The sequence below is a fragment of the Penicillium pulvis genome (assembly GCF_028828015.1).
Source record: "Penicillium pulvis strain IBT 33274 chromosome Unknown contig_1_segment0_segment0, whole genome shotgun sequence".
Classification (NCBI taxonomy): Eukaryota; Fungi; Ascomycota; class Eurotiomycetes; order Eurotiales; family Aspergillaceae; genus Penicillium; species Penicillium pulvis.
This window is the reverse complement of record NW_026643074.1, coordinates 1,083,131-1,097,468: the sequence shown is the minus strand read 5'-3', so window position 1 is coordinate 1,097,468 and position 14,338 is coordinate 1,083,131. Positions and strand designations below refer to the sequence as shown.

Sequence of the window (14,338 nt, the reverse complement as noted above, 5' to 3'; positions counted from 1 at the left end):
TCTTACCTATATCATGGCTGTAATGAAGTGTTGTGTCGTATATTAACGTGAATTAAGCGATATGATGCGATGTCCTATAATACTTGAGATAACGTTTTTTCTTCTGAATTACAATTATTGCGCTACTTTAACTACGGTTAGTAAGGGGTTTTAATTTATACTATAGATTTCAGTAAGCTCCTTTTTTGTGATACCTAAATAGATAGTAGCTAGTGTTCAGTGGAAGTTTTCTTTCTGATCTTCACGTCCAAAATTGAGCATTACTTATGATACTAGACCGGGAACAAACTTAACGAAGCAGCGCATCTCCAACCCCTCCCACCGGTTCAACCTTATGGTCACAACGCGCCTTTTCCTTCTCACTCACCTCAGTGAAAGTAGTTGCTACATCGAATAAAATTCACACCAGTCTTCTAGCAGACACAAGTATTTTTGTGGGATGAATATCCCGGTGAGGAACAAAGGCACCATGAATCTCTCTAATACCACCAACCGCAGCACAAAAGAGTTCTCTGAGTAATTTACACAGTCGAGTGGCTTTGTATCTGACAAGGACTGTAAAAAAAGTGCTCTGATATGGAGTTCATCGTGAACGAAATGATTAAGCGGCCCACCCAAAAGCCTTGGATCAGTTCGATCGATGTAGCCGTGACATCAGGATAAAAAGCCACAATTAGATACACCGCACTTCTGGAAATTCTGATAGGCGTTCGGTTCGCATCAGAATTGACTCAGATCTGGGCCCTTTTCTGTGTATCCTTCGTCCTCGTTGTGGAGCGGACCTGTCAGCGGCGTTTTGAGGATTCAAGAAGTTGTACTTGCTTTATTGCGTATATTTCCCTTGGAGCTCGGTCTCGTAAATAGTACAATCGGGGGACTCATTGAGTACAATTTTCATGTTGATGTCAGATATATCTGGGACCAAACAGTGAGAAGGCATCGAAGACATGGTTGCCGGTTGAGCTATCTTGAAGTCGAAGCGTCGATCACGCCTGTCAAATTATGCAATAATCCCGGTCCGACTGCTTTTACTGCATACATACTCTTTAACGTGCGATTTTCTCAGTAAAAGGGCCGGGTACATGTTATTATGCAAGGCCAGCAATTAATTGCATCTCAATCTGCATTGCCGTGGAAACGCATCTCAAGTTTCACCCTTTGGTGATACTTTGGCCTCGCTAATTTTGAATATGCAAAAGCTAGAAGATACAAGGATACCTACCTGAGCCAATATTTACTTGATTGAATTCATTAAGATTTGAGATCACAATGCCGGAACTCGGAGACTCGCTTAGAATCTAAGTGTGGTCCGATCCTGTCTTGGATTTCTCTGGATCTATCACATCCGGCAAAGATGTCTATAAAAAGGACATTCACCGAGATGGCGCTCTAACCTTTGGAAGGCTCGGCTTTGTTAGTCTCTATTAAAGTTTAAGCCGCATTCCATCCAGCGGTGTAAAGCAATAATTGAAAACAGACTCCTCCATTGACTCGCATGCGCTATTACTTGTTCCGTGTCCGATGCTACCCTAACATCTGGTAGCTCTATAGATTATTCCCACTTAGCTGTACTGTGACTCCTATATTATTGATTTTGGAAGCCAATTGAGGCTTCATGAAATACTTCAAGTCTACTGTGAAGATCTTGGCAGGATTCTCAAAGTGGGGTAACCTCGCGATCTACCATGTTCCTTACTCCGTTTGCTGTAGGCTAATATAGTAGAGGTACCATTGTGGGAATAATCAGCATTTTCCCCGCTCGTGCGGAGAAGCAGCCGTATAGATTCCTGATAGACACTTATATTCAAGACTCGTCACAACTCCCGAGGTCTATTTATCTGCATCATGACTGCAGGTACGTAGATCGGAACAGAGCTTGCAACATGGAGTGCCATCAGTGATAGTGGGAAGAGGATCCGCAATATCAAAGATGTAAATAAAGGAACAGTGAAGGATAACTAACAACACTCGCAACTATCTATTTCACAACTCTCACAATATTCCTCAATCTCACAACTTGCTGTCTTTCCTGCAATGCCAGCCACAACCATTTCGCCTCCTGCGGTGATCAAAAGCCTTGTTAAAGAGCTGACTTCCAATGGATAGTAAGAGTCATTTGCTAAAGCCCACATCCACCAAGTGTCAACAGAGTCCTAACTCACAGCAGCTGCACCCCGAAAACACCTTATCAGGCCTCGCATTTCTTCAAGTCCGTGAAACATGAATGCACCATCACGTGGGCTCTCTGCAAAAACAATTTTCCAGGCTTCCTGGCCGGCTTTATGGGAGGCCTTTTGCCAAGATTGGTTGTTCATCCGGTACCTTTGATAACAGGAGGCTTAGTCTCACTACGTGTGATATTGATATGTCTCCTGACGGCGTACACATTTGACATTGCCAACACAACCTCATCTGTGGAAGAAGACAAATTGAATAAACCCCACCGGCCAATTCCGTCTGGCCTCCTCACTGTCAAGCAGGCCCGGGCCCGTTGGCTGCTAAGCTGGTTCCTTGCTCCTTCAATTGCCTTGCTGTATGGAAAGTGGCCGGCCTTCTTCGTGACTCTGAACCAAATATGGATTTTCAGCTTCTATGTGTGGCCCGCGTATCGGCACTGGTTAACAAAAAGCATTATGGTCACTGGTAGCACCTTCATCATGTTACGTCTGCTAAATTCTGTTGTTCTTGATATCGACCAATGGGCCATGAATGCTGTGCCTGACATGATCGTCTGTGTCTGGACTATGGCCACAATTCATCTTCAAGATTTCCGGGATATTGAGGGAGATTACACCACACACGCTGTCACAATACCGATAATACTCTCGCCAGAGGGCCAGATGAAGCTTCGAAAGATGACAGCGCATGTCTTGGTATCAGCAGATGTCGTCAGCATTTTCTGGATCTGGACACGAGCTCAACACGTCTCCGCATTCATTACGGGCCTCCTATTCTACACGAGCTCAATTATCTTAGTCTACTATACTTTGACATCCTGCTCAAGGTATCAGGACCGAATCATGTACAGGTGGTGGATGGCTACGGGGTTCTGTATGATCAGTCATGTGTTTGACCTATGCCTTTTGCACGACGTGGTATTGCAATAGGCAGATACCCGTGGCAACAAGGTTTGCCTTGTGATGCTATCGTATGAGAGTGGTTTTTTAATACGAATGGGTAAATCAAGTCAATATGAGAATGGGGATATTTTTTCGAATATTGCTGTAAACGATAGCCACTGATTCGCTCCAGTCAAGCAACAACCTTTCCAGCCATCCTTCTAGACCAAAAGCCCGAGTCATGAGCTCATTGTATCCAAGCCTTAATCGCGTGGCTATCCACAATCAGAAGAATTGCCGATGCATTGTGGTCAATGCAAGTCAGCGGCGAATTTGTTGGACAATATTTTGCCCGGGCGTTAGTCAATTGGGGGCTATCTCTTTTTGCACTGCTCATTTGGGCGATACGCATGATTGAGAGCCGCATTGTGCCGCACTTTTCTCTGATCCCTGTCTGGAAAATCGATAGTTCGAAAATGATGCATATAACCGCTTACTGTGGCGGGCTGATGGGTTTGTGCCCAAGTGTTGGGTGGGGGCCAAGTTGGATTGGCGCTTAAGTGCGGAGATATGAGGTTAAGATCTGACTTATTTGCAATAATTTTGAAGATAAATTTTTATCAATTTATGACCATATTGACTTTGCAACTTAAGACAATATTCTCCTTGCTATGCAAGTCGTATGTCTACAATGGATGTTATGATTTCGACGGAATATTCTTGTGTATCTACATGGTACCTGTTATGCGTAGAAACGAGACATCAATGTTATTGTAAGTGAAGCGAGTCGAGCACTTGACTCAGGTGCTGAACATCATTTGCTTCTGTTGGTACAATGTACTGCCTGTACGGTAGGGAAATGCCTTACATGCGCAATATCCAGCTGGGCAATCATACGTACGCAAAAACACCAGCACTAGGTACTCGAGGTCTTGAAATATCTCGCCAACTGCCTACGACAGTCCTACATCACAGAGGGTCATATTCATCTTCATGTCCAATTGAAATCGAAGCTAGAAACACATCTCAACATAGTATGTCACAAGCCTCCCCCGACCCAATAGCCGGCTATTGAACCAAGCTAGAGGAAGAAAAAGAGTAAAAAAGTAAAAAGTTAAAAAGTACAGATACCAACATTGGGCAATAATGCATAAACCACATGGCAAACAAATGCAGCAATATTTAATGCCAGATCGATCATAAGGCCGGAGTTCGGGAGCTAGCCATCTCACCGTAACGTCCACGACCTTGGGTGGTGTCATATGCATTCAAGACACGCATTTGACCACCGTCGTCGGCTTGCGAGAAGGCATAACCACGTTGCTTGCGCATACGCTGCACTTGGCGGACCTTCCGAATGGCCTTTTGGAACTGCTCCATGCGGGGACGGTAGTCCTGTACATTGTACTTCTGGATCTCCTGGACGTGGTGGTAATGCTGGGGGTAGTACATGCGCTTGGCGTACTTCCAGGCATAATCACGCAGGAGACACAGACAGGGAAGAACGATGGCCATCAAGTAGAAAACGGGGAGTTTGAAGAGGACGGGGATGGTGCCGTAGTATTCAACGGAGAATCCAAGGGCGGGAGCGGCGTAACCGTAGGCGGGAAGGAAAATGAGCCACAGAAGCATAGATCCGGGAATGGCGATGAAGTGGTATTTTGTCCAGATGTTCGAGATCAGAGCAGCCTTGCCGAGAACGGTTCCCAGAACGGCAGTGTACAATGCCTCGCCCCAAACCCAATGGCCAGCGACGTGGCCATTGAACATGGGAAGATCCCAGAGGAAAATCAATTCAGAGGCGATGTAGAGAAGCAGGGAGTGGAAGAAACCATTGAGAATCCAGGCCCAGAAACTGTGCTTTTTGAAGAAGAGACCCTTTTGGCCCATCTGGTATAATTGAGGGTACCGGTCCAGCAGTCGAGCGGAGATGTATTGGTCGAAAACGCCCATGGCGAATGGAGGGAGAACAGTGAATAGCACGTTGTAGTAGGAGAGTGTCCACGACTCGTAGATAACTTCTCCAGAGAAGGCGTTCTGGAAGGAATACTAAAGAGATGTTAGAATCTCACCATGAGTGACGAGTGTTGATCAAAACTTACCCAGAACTGTGTCATGTACAAAGTAATGTTCTTGTAGAATGAGTATAGAATAACTCGACTGATACGAGAATAACTCCAGGCTCCGTGGACCAAAAGAAGCTTTCGGAGGAAACGGAACTGGGCAATTGCCACATCGGCCGATCGAGCAGCTTGGAGACCTTCCATACCGCTGATACCCACACCAACGTGAGCTGCCTGGATCATGGACACGTCATTTGCTCCATCACCAATAGCTAGAAGCAGGGATTTCAAGTGTCTTTTGACAAGCTTGACGACCAAGGCTTTCTGCAGGGGAGAAACACGGCAGCAAACGACGGCCTTGCACATGACAGCAAGGTCCAGGAACAGCTTCTCCATGTCTTTCTCCAAGGCGAATGTCAAGGATTTTCCATCAATCACCAAAGCCAGGGTCTCAATGTCACCAGAGCTAGCTTGAGTCTTGACTGCTTCCATTTTCGATTGCAAATTGGCACGTGTGGCTTCCGCAGTCTCTTCATTGATGATGAGAAGTGTCATGTCTTCTGAGATGAGCTTACACGACATGCCAATGTTGATGGCAGTCTCCTGGCGATCACCAGTCAGAACCCAAATCTTGATTCCGGCAGTCTGAAGCGTGTGAATCGTATCGGGGACGCCGTCTTGCAGTCTATCCTCAATAGCGGTGGCACCAAGAAGATAGAAATCCTTTTCAATCAGCTCAGCAGCTTTGTCGAGTTCTTCGGCACGATTGCCGCCCACGGTGGTGTTGGCCTTGTCGAAGATTTGCCACCATCGCTGGAATTCGTCCTCAGGAATCTCGCGCATGGAAAGACAGAGAGTACGCAAACCCTCCGAGGCATACTCTTCAAGGTGTTGGAGGGTTGTCTCCACGGTGGGGTTATCTGGGTGAAGCCGCTCAAGGATGACCGTGTCGGCACCCTTGCAGTATATCCGAACCTTGCCATCTGGGCACCGGAAAATTGTAGACATTCTCTTACGAGTCGAATTGAACTCGCAAACCGCCAAAAGCTCATATTCATGTTCCTGGCCACCGGCTTCAAAAAGAACGGATCTAGGTTTGCGGTTCGTGAAACGGTATCCCAAAGTAGCAGCACCGTCAACCAGGGCACCCTCATCGGGTGAAGCTGCCTGGTACTTGATATCATTGGGATCACTTCCCTTGCGTTCGGGGATAACCGTGTGGCAGGTGGCCAAGAGAGTAAGGAATTGTTGGATAGCATGCTGACTGGGGTGTGACTGGCAATTTCTCCGGAGAGTCTTGAAATCGTAGATCCCGTATTCAGAATCTTCATCCGAATTAGCCCGTCGGTCTTCGGGAACATCGTCTCCGTACTGGACACCAGCAATTGTGCACTGCTTGAACTCCATCTGGTTGCAGGTTAAAGTACCTGTCTTGTCCGAGAAGATGTATTCAATCTGGCCAAGCTCTTCGACCAGAGATGATGTACGACATGTTGCAGGGGTATCCGTTTCGACATGGTAAATGTCAAGATCAGAGTTGATGAGGTAAGCTTGGAAGTATTTGACGATCTCAATGGTGACGAAAAGAGAGATAGGGACCAAATTAGAATATAGCACCCAGTAGGTGAAAACATCCAAGAAGAATTGGCTGACGGCGTTGGTATCACCATAATCCAGGTAGGCAAGTGATTTGCCTTTGGCTTTACGAATGACCAGGTCACCAACAGAACTGATAACACTGAGGGAAACAAGAATGCACACAAGCATCAGAATCTGGATGTTGACCATGCGTTCCACAGCAGTCCGCTTAATCGGTGTTGCTGTTGCGTTCCGCATCAACTTGGTTTCGTGTCCAGTAAAAACGACAATACCGTGGATCCAGGGCGTGTTGCGCAGAGTTGCACCACGAAGAAGCAACTGGTCCGGAGCGAGAGACAACTCTTTCTCACCACCGCCCGCGTTCATGGTCAGGGTAGCTTCATAGGTATAAAGACTGCTGTTGGGTTGTTCGGAACGAACTCGTCCACCCAGCCGACCCAAGTCACTGGGGCTAACCAGATGAGCTGTTTCGGGAATGGCCTGCTTGATCTTCAGGTTGGTCTCGCCATCCAGATTGGCCGTTTCGATATAACATAATCCCTCAGGTTCCGATGACGCCATGAGGACCAAATCCGCAGGGAATGGTTGCTCGGACTCGACTCGAACGATATCCCCAACTACAACATCAACCCATTTTGTCTCGTGGAATGAAGAGCCGCGGAGAACCTGCGTTTTGGAGTAATTCAATCCCCGATCCGACATTCGTCGCTTGTAATCTTCTACCAGTTCCTTGATGGCGGATACCGCCAACACGATAGCCAGCGGCACGATGGTGGTGTATTTGCTTGTCGGCGAGACATTGGGGATTTGTTGCAGGACGGCGGTGAGCAAGAAGAAAAGATTGGCGTATTTGGAGAATTGTTCGAAGAGGAATTTGGGAATAAAAGTAATGATGTTGTACTTCGCGGTCGATACATGATTGCTGATGAATCTGTGTGTAGCGTTGGCAGGGGGATTGTTGACCTGGATGATTCGAGGACCCAAGCTTGCGGGATCGACCTTTCTTCGGCCAAATATGGACTTGAAGCCAGACGCGCCGGAAGACTTTTTGGCTTTCGGGGCGGCTGTCGCATCACTGCTGTCTACTGTTGCTCTTCTCGCTCCGGCCTCTGTTAATGGCAGATCCATCTCGGAATATTGCGGTCCCATTCCAAACATGTATTTTGCCTTCCCCAACATGCCACCACCCAACCCCATAATGCTGTTCCGCTCATTCGCCTTGCGAACATGAGCGGAGCTCGGTATGCGATCTTCATGATCATCATGATCGAGGTCGTAGTATCCGGAGTGCGAGTCTTCGAGTTCGTCAAAGGAGTACCGCTGGTAGTTATCTAGTCCGGAGGACTGCGAATAGGTCCGGGTGACTGGATCGTCGATGTAGGGATCACTCCCGTACACGCCCGAGTGGGCGACATGCGCGGGACCAGGAGCTGGATTGTGATGTGCTCCGACTTGTTGCGCACGGCTGCCGACAAAACTATCGTAGGATACGGAAGGGCGCGGCTGCGCATGGGGCTGGTCGGAATCGTCAATGTCGTAGTGTTCAAGGAGGTGTTCGTCGTTCACGGGTGGGGGCTGCCCAGAGCTATAGACTGGACCTGAGTCCAGGAGTAGGTCGTCATCGTGGCCAACGGCGTGATGCGATCCGTGAGGCCTACCGGCCATGCTGCCGCGGGGGGAGCTGGTACCCTCACTGAGAGCAGTAGTGATGCCCCTGAGGCATGGATCGGAAAGAGGTATCGAGCTATTAGGATCTTGCAGTAGGACCTGACAGCAATAGGTCCGAGAGGTAGAGGACTTTCAGAGAAGAGGAATAGGCGATAGGACGGTGAGTTGAAAGAAAAAAGTACAGAATGTAAGAATGGGGTGGCTTAGCGGGCGAAGGCAGCGAGTAACTGTTATGATCGTCCCGCTTTTTTTCCGGCAATAAAACCATCAACTCTATTATGCATCGAGTTGCTTCTCATGATATTCACCATTAATTAAAGTTGATCTAGAGTTCTTAATTTTATCTAGCTTATTCACTACTTGCTGAGCCGCCTGAAACAATACGCTCTAAGAATAGGAGGGTTCTTGGCGTCGCCGCAGTCGGAAATATATTAAGCAGGCGCCAAACATCCACTTTTGCGAACATAAGGAGAATGACGATCATCATTTATGAACCCCCCAAAAGAAAACAAATAGGGTATTAGCCCTGCGGTCAGGCACATAGGGTACTTTGGAAATTATCTATTATTTCCTATGTTATCTTGATTTATTCTGTAAACATGCTAACATGCATAATGATTTCAGTCAATGCCATTGGTCCTCGTTCAGAAATAGAAAAGCCATGCAGAACTCCAGCCCCAGGGTCATCAAAGGTCGCGTCATACAATATTGAGTCGTGTAAATTTGAAGCAGATTAGCGATCATTCGCCGCCCGCGATTCATCGGCCATGCCCAGCTTCGCCCGCTTCGCGAGATCGACTTGCAACACCTTGTCAACCTGGGCATTGAGCGCCTTGACTTTCTCTAGCGCGACATTAACTTTGCTCACAATCGATAGCGGATCCAAAGGCGCGCCCGAGAATTTGGACATAAAGCAGACTTCTCCACCGCTATTGATGCCGATGACTAGCTCTCCCTCAGCTGCTTGTTCTTCCTTGAGTGTGGCGTCAACGATGATGTTTCTGCCATCGTTAAACGAGTTGAAGGTAACGGAAAGAGGCTTGTGGGTGATGTTGAGGGCAACCGGGACTCTGTCCTCCACTTTGTACACGATAACATGGCCATCGCGCACCACTGCATCCGGCCGGCGGAAATGCTGCAGTCCAGTCATGACGGCGATGCAGGCGGCATCAGTCAGGTTTCCATCGTAGTCGATCACATGTATGTCAGCACGGATGCTCCAGCAGCTGACGCCCTTTACGATGCAGAGCGATTCCGTGTCGAGGGCATTGGAGTGGCGGACGACTCGATCAAGAACGTGGGCGACAGAGGCTTCTTGGTCACTAGTTCTGTATTTGGAGATAAATTGTGAGCAAGGCTATCTTTCTCAGAGAATATAGACCATCATTGGAGCATACCGTCCATTTTCCCAGCCTGGAGAACCCATTGCAGTCAATTCGATGGAGATGTCAAATAGGCCATCAAAGGGACGATCATCGCGAGGCTTTGTCACTTCAGCAGAAATGCGAACAATAATGCTATTGCATAGTTAGCACCTGCCATGTAAATAAGGCAATTGCAAGGAAAATTACCTGGTCTTGCCCAGCTGCAGCTTCACATGGCCATATTCCTCGCCGAAGCTAATACTCAGAGGTCGGAATTGATCAGCCTCACGGCCATCGAGGCGCGTGTTCTCTTGTAGGGCCTTGAGAATAAAATCGCGCTCAGCGACTGACAGAGGGGCTTCTCGAGACATGTTGAGGTGTGTGGTGGAGAGGCCTTTCAGACTTGCGGGGATGCCATTTTTTTGGCCATTTTGCCGTGATGACCTTCATTTTGGGAGCTGTGTATTGACCAATGACTGTGCTTGTGTAGAGAGCGGTGAGTTTGTATCACGTGAAGGAGAGAAGGTTAGCCCCACACAACATTCTACTCTATACACCATACCACACTTAATTCCTTTCCAGGGTTTCTTTGCTCTTTTAACATTTTAATCATGACTGGGAGCTTGCATTGAAAGATCAATAAATGTATGCAGGTATATGGGAAGCACATTAAACCTAGGCTTTCATTTTGTCCGCTTCTGTTGTGCGAGCTATACCTGAGAATCCCGGCCTCAAGTGCGCAGAAATATATGTCTGCATCTTCCAGGCTCAATACTACACTCTAGCACCAAAACCACCAAGTTTCCAGCTCTCGGGGGATATGTTAAGTTTGAATTTATTTATTAGCATCGACGCTAGACCTACATTTATATACATAGGCAGATAATACTGCAAGATCGACACATCCAGCTGGGCAGCCTGGAAGGACGGTGTACCCTCAACTCTTGCACCCGGACACAACGCGAGCTCGGGATGCCATGGCATGCCCTGGGTCTAGTTCCATGGATAGTTGAGCCTTAGCTTTTTCGAGAAAATTTCCTCTTGTGGCACTATGCCGAGGGAAACACTCCATACGTCTGTAAAAGCTCACCCAATCCCTGCCAAGACAAGTTAAGTTGCGCTTCTAGCCGGGGTTTGTTTTGAACATCACCCATTGGTCAAAGTGGACGTGGCGGAGGTCTTGGCGTAGAGAAGCGGGCCGCCAAGCCACATTTCCTTAGGCTCTTCATTGTTTTCACCGAACTCGCCTGCATACAGAGGGTTGAGGGGTGATTGATGCAAAGCTGACGGATGCTTTCCCGCCCTTGCCCGGAAGAGGTAGCATAATGGCAGCATATGTCAGTAAATTGACGACGCCCTGCGATTTACAAGGCCTGAATGGAAAGAGATCCATACCTAGCAGCCCAAAGGTTGTAAAACACGAGATGATAACCTTAGATGAGAGATGGTGGAGTAGAAGGGTTTATAATGTTCCGATGGAAAGCGAGCCGCGTTCCTCTAGAGAGATAGGTCAAAATGGAATAGCCTTCGCCCCTCGAGATCTTGGCGTCTGGGCGCTCCGCCTGAGAGGGGCTGGATTATGCTTCTTATCATCAATTGATCAATCCTTGACAAAGAAAAACGGCAGTGCATGATACTGTATACAGTAATGAGCTATCATTATACTCAGCCCAGGCGTGCTACACTTTGTGTCCCAAATACGAGGCTGATGTACAAAGTTCAGGTGACACCGCACAGCCTTGAATTGCCCTGCAGATGCATCCTCGTCAGGCAGATTCCGTATTTGTAGAACCTTGTTCGAGGTAAACTCTTGGCTCGGGTTTTGCGTTGCAACGCTATCCATGCCCCCCATGTGTTTTCATTGACTCCGCATTCTCGAACCACGCGACAGAGAAAAAAAGCCGGCTTGGCTCTCCAGTCAGCTTATCGGTCAAATAACATTAGAGTAATTCCTTGCATAGATTTTTTTTCCCTATCTTTGCTAGCGGGGGGATCCCATGCTATAAAGTGTAGAGTTCCGACTCCCAAAAGAGCCGCTCTGACACGTCTCTTTTGACCTTCACTTCACCTTCTTTCTGTCCCATACCCCGGATTCTCCCAACCTCATACCCCAACTTGAAAAACAAATCTTACGTTCAAATTCGGCCCAAAGCTATCCAGATTGACGCTCCGTCCAGCAACCATGGCGGAGGTCAAACACGAGGTTTTTCCGTCTCAAAGTCCACTTCAAGAGGATTACAGTAAAGGCGATGTGACCACTGCAGAGGAAGGTGGTCTATCTGACCCCAATCATGTCAATCTTCACCGCGCGCTCAAGGCACGCCACATTACGATGATTGGTAGGAGAAGCTCACAGCCAGCGGCGAATATAAACTAACCGGAACAGCCATCGGAGGTGCCATCGGTACAGGACTGATTATCGGAACCGGCGAAGCTCTCGCGAAGTAAGACTGACATTCAAAATTGAGCTATAGAATCATTCGCTAACGTCAGTTCTTTTTCTTGCAGGGCTGGAGTACGTATTGAATCTTATTCGAGAGTTTACACGAACTAACCTGACCGTTATAGCCCGCTGCTATTTTGATTGCCTATGCCTGGGTGGGATTTATCGTTTACCTCGTGATGTGCGCGCTTGGAGAAATGGCCGCTTGGCTTCCACTGCCATCTGGTTTCACAGGATATGCGGTGCGATTCTGTGATCCTGCGCTTGGATTTACTTTGGGATGGACGTATGGACTATCACCTCAAATTCTACCTTGCGATACTTACTAATGCAGCTCATAGATATTGGTTTAAGTATATCATCCTTTCACCGAATCAACTCACAGCTGGTGCCCTTGTCATATCATACTGGATACCTGCAGAAAAGGTCAATCCGGGTGTGTGGATTACTATCTTCTTGATCGCCATCATCTGTATCAACTACTTCGGAGTCCGCTTCTTCGGCGAGTTCGAATTCTGGCTTTCCTCCTTCAAAGTGATTGTCATCCTGGGTATCATTCTCCTTTCGTTCATTCTCATGTTGGGCGGAGGTCCGGATCATGACCGCAAGGGGTTCCGGTACTGGAAGAGTCCTGGAGCTTTTAACACATACATTGAAACCGGAGACGCAGGACGATTCTTGGCCTTTTGGTCTTCGATGGTATCCGCTACCTTTGCTTACCTTGGAACCGAGTTGGTTGGTGTGACTGTCGGTGAAGCACAGAACCCCCGGCGGACAATTCCACGAGCGATCAAGTTGACTTTCTGGCGAATCTTGGTCTTCTATGTGCTGTCAGTTCTCCTCGTCGGTACCCTGGTTCCTTTCAACGACAAGAAGCTCGCTTTCGCCATCGGCGCCAGTAGCTCAGCTGCCGCATCGCCATTCGTTGTGGCTATCGAGCTGTCTGGTATCCCAGTGCTCTCTCACATCATCAACGCATGCATCCTGCTGTTTGTGTTCTCCGCTGCAAACTCGGATCTTTACATCGCAACTCGCACGATATATGGTCTGGCCCGCGAGAACAAGGCTCCCAAGATACTTGCTCGGACTGATCGCCGTGGAGTACCTGTCTTTGCCCTGGGGATTTCCGCGATATTCGCACTACTTGCCTATATGAATGTCACAAGTGACTCCAAGGTGGTCTTCAAATACTTCGTCAATCTCGTCACGATCTTCGGTCTGCTCACCTGGATTTCGATCCTGGTGACCCACATCTGCTTCGTGCGGGCCCGAAAGGCACAGAATGTCCCGGTTGAAAGCTTAGCATATGTTGCGCCTCTGGGCGTGGCTGGCTCTTATGTTGCTCTGGGCTTCTGCATCATCATTGCCTTGACCAAAAACTATGATGTCTTCACGCACAACAAGAAGTGGGGTAACTTCGATTACAAGAACTTTATTACGGCTTATCTCGGCATTCCGCTTTACCTGATCATGCTTACTGGATACAAGCTTATCACCAAGTGTAAGCGTGTTGATCCTGCAACGGCGGACTTGTGGACTGGGAAGGATGAAATTGACCGCGAGGAGGCTGCGTACATTGCGAAGAGAGAGGCCGAGACTGAGAAACATGCTCAGTCACACTGGTTCTACCAGAAGTTTGTGTCATGGCTGTTCTGAGAGGAATATCTCTTAGAAGGGTAGCTATGTTACTTTTCTATCTATAGCTTGTCTACTAGAAACTGGATAAATCAACTTTTATAGCACTTTTACAGCAAAGGTTCTTGTCCCGCTTTATCCAACTGGACTAAGAAGCGGATATGTGGCTGCGATCCACAGATCATCACAAAAGCCAAAAAGAGAATTTTTACGACTCTTAGTAATTACAGATAGCGTCCCTGACTATCTATTTGCCAGGGGCTGCAGACTTTTCACGGCTATGCATAACATACCCACGTGGTATAACGGAAATTCTTTCTTCTAGAAGGCTGAAGAGGACCCACCACATCTTAAGCTTTGGTCTAGTTGGAGGCTATTGATTGACATGGCGATCATGAACCAACCATCAAAACTGGGAAGTAAACAATATATTGAATAGATATGATAAACGCCAAAATGGTTGGACTAGAATTGCAAATACCACATGAATCGTTCAGTCTCGATGGT

The 14,338-nt window shown here is 47.7% G+C and overlaps 4 protein-coding genes across 4 annotated transcripts; 2 read left to right on the top strand and 2 right to left on the bottom strand.

The window, feature by feature from the left end:
- Positions 1–2,034: 2,034 nt before the first annotated feature.
- Positions 2,035–3,107, top strand: N7503_003360 (uncharacterized protein; the record flags this gene model as incomplete). Its single annotated transcript, XM_057062907.1, has 2 exons — positions 2,035–2,105; positions 2,168–3,107. 2 exons carry the CDS (start codon positions 2,035–2,037, stop codon positions 3,105–3,107), a joined length of 1,011 nt encoding a protein of 336 aa, XP_056923822.1.
- Positions 3,108–4,256: 1,149 nt separating this feature from the next.
- Positions 4,257–8,386, bottom strand: N7503_003359 (aminophospholipid-translocating P4-type ATPase DRS2; the record flags this gene model as incomplete). The annotated part of the gene is made up of 2 exons (XM_057062906.1): positions 4,257–5,108; positions 5,162–8,386. 2 exons carry the CDS (start codon positions 8,384–8,386, stop codon positions 4,257–4,259), a joined length of 4,077 nt encoding a protein of 1,358 aa, XP_056923821.1.
- A 736-nt stretch (positions 8,387–9,122) lies between these two features.
- On the bottom strand, positions 9,123–10,124 carry N7503_003358 (exosome non-catalytic core subunit RRP45; the record flags this gene model as incomplete). The annotated part of the gene is made up of 3 exons (XM_057062905.1): positions 9,123–9,717; positions 9,787–9,906; positions 9,961–10,124. 3 exons carry the CDS (start codon positions 10,122–10,124, stop codon positions 9,123–9,125), a joined length of 879 nt encoding a protein of 292 aa, XP_056923820.1.
- A 1,811-nt stretch (positions 10,125–11,935) lies between these two features.
- Positions 11,936–13,852, top strand: N7503_003357 (dicarboxylic amino acid permease agtA; the record flags this gene model as incomplete). The annotated part of the gene is made up of 5 exons (XM_057062904.1): positions 11,936–12,092; positions 12,140–12,197; positions 12,262–12,268; positions 12,322–12,482; positions 12,538–13,852. 5 exons carry the CDS (start codon positions 11,936–11,938, stop codon positions 13,850–13,852), a joined length of 1,698 nt encoding a protein of 565 aa, XP_056923819.1.
- Positions 13,853–14,338: the final 486 nt, after the last annotated feature.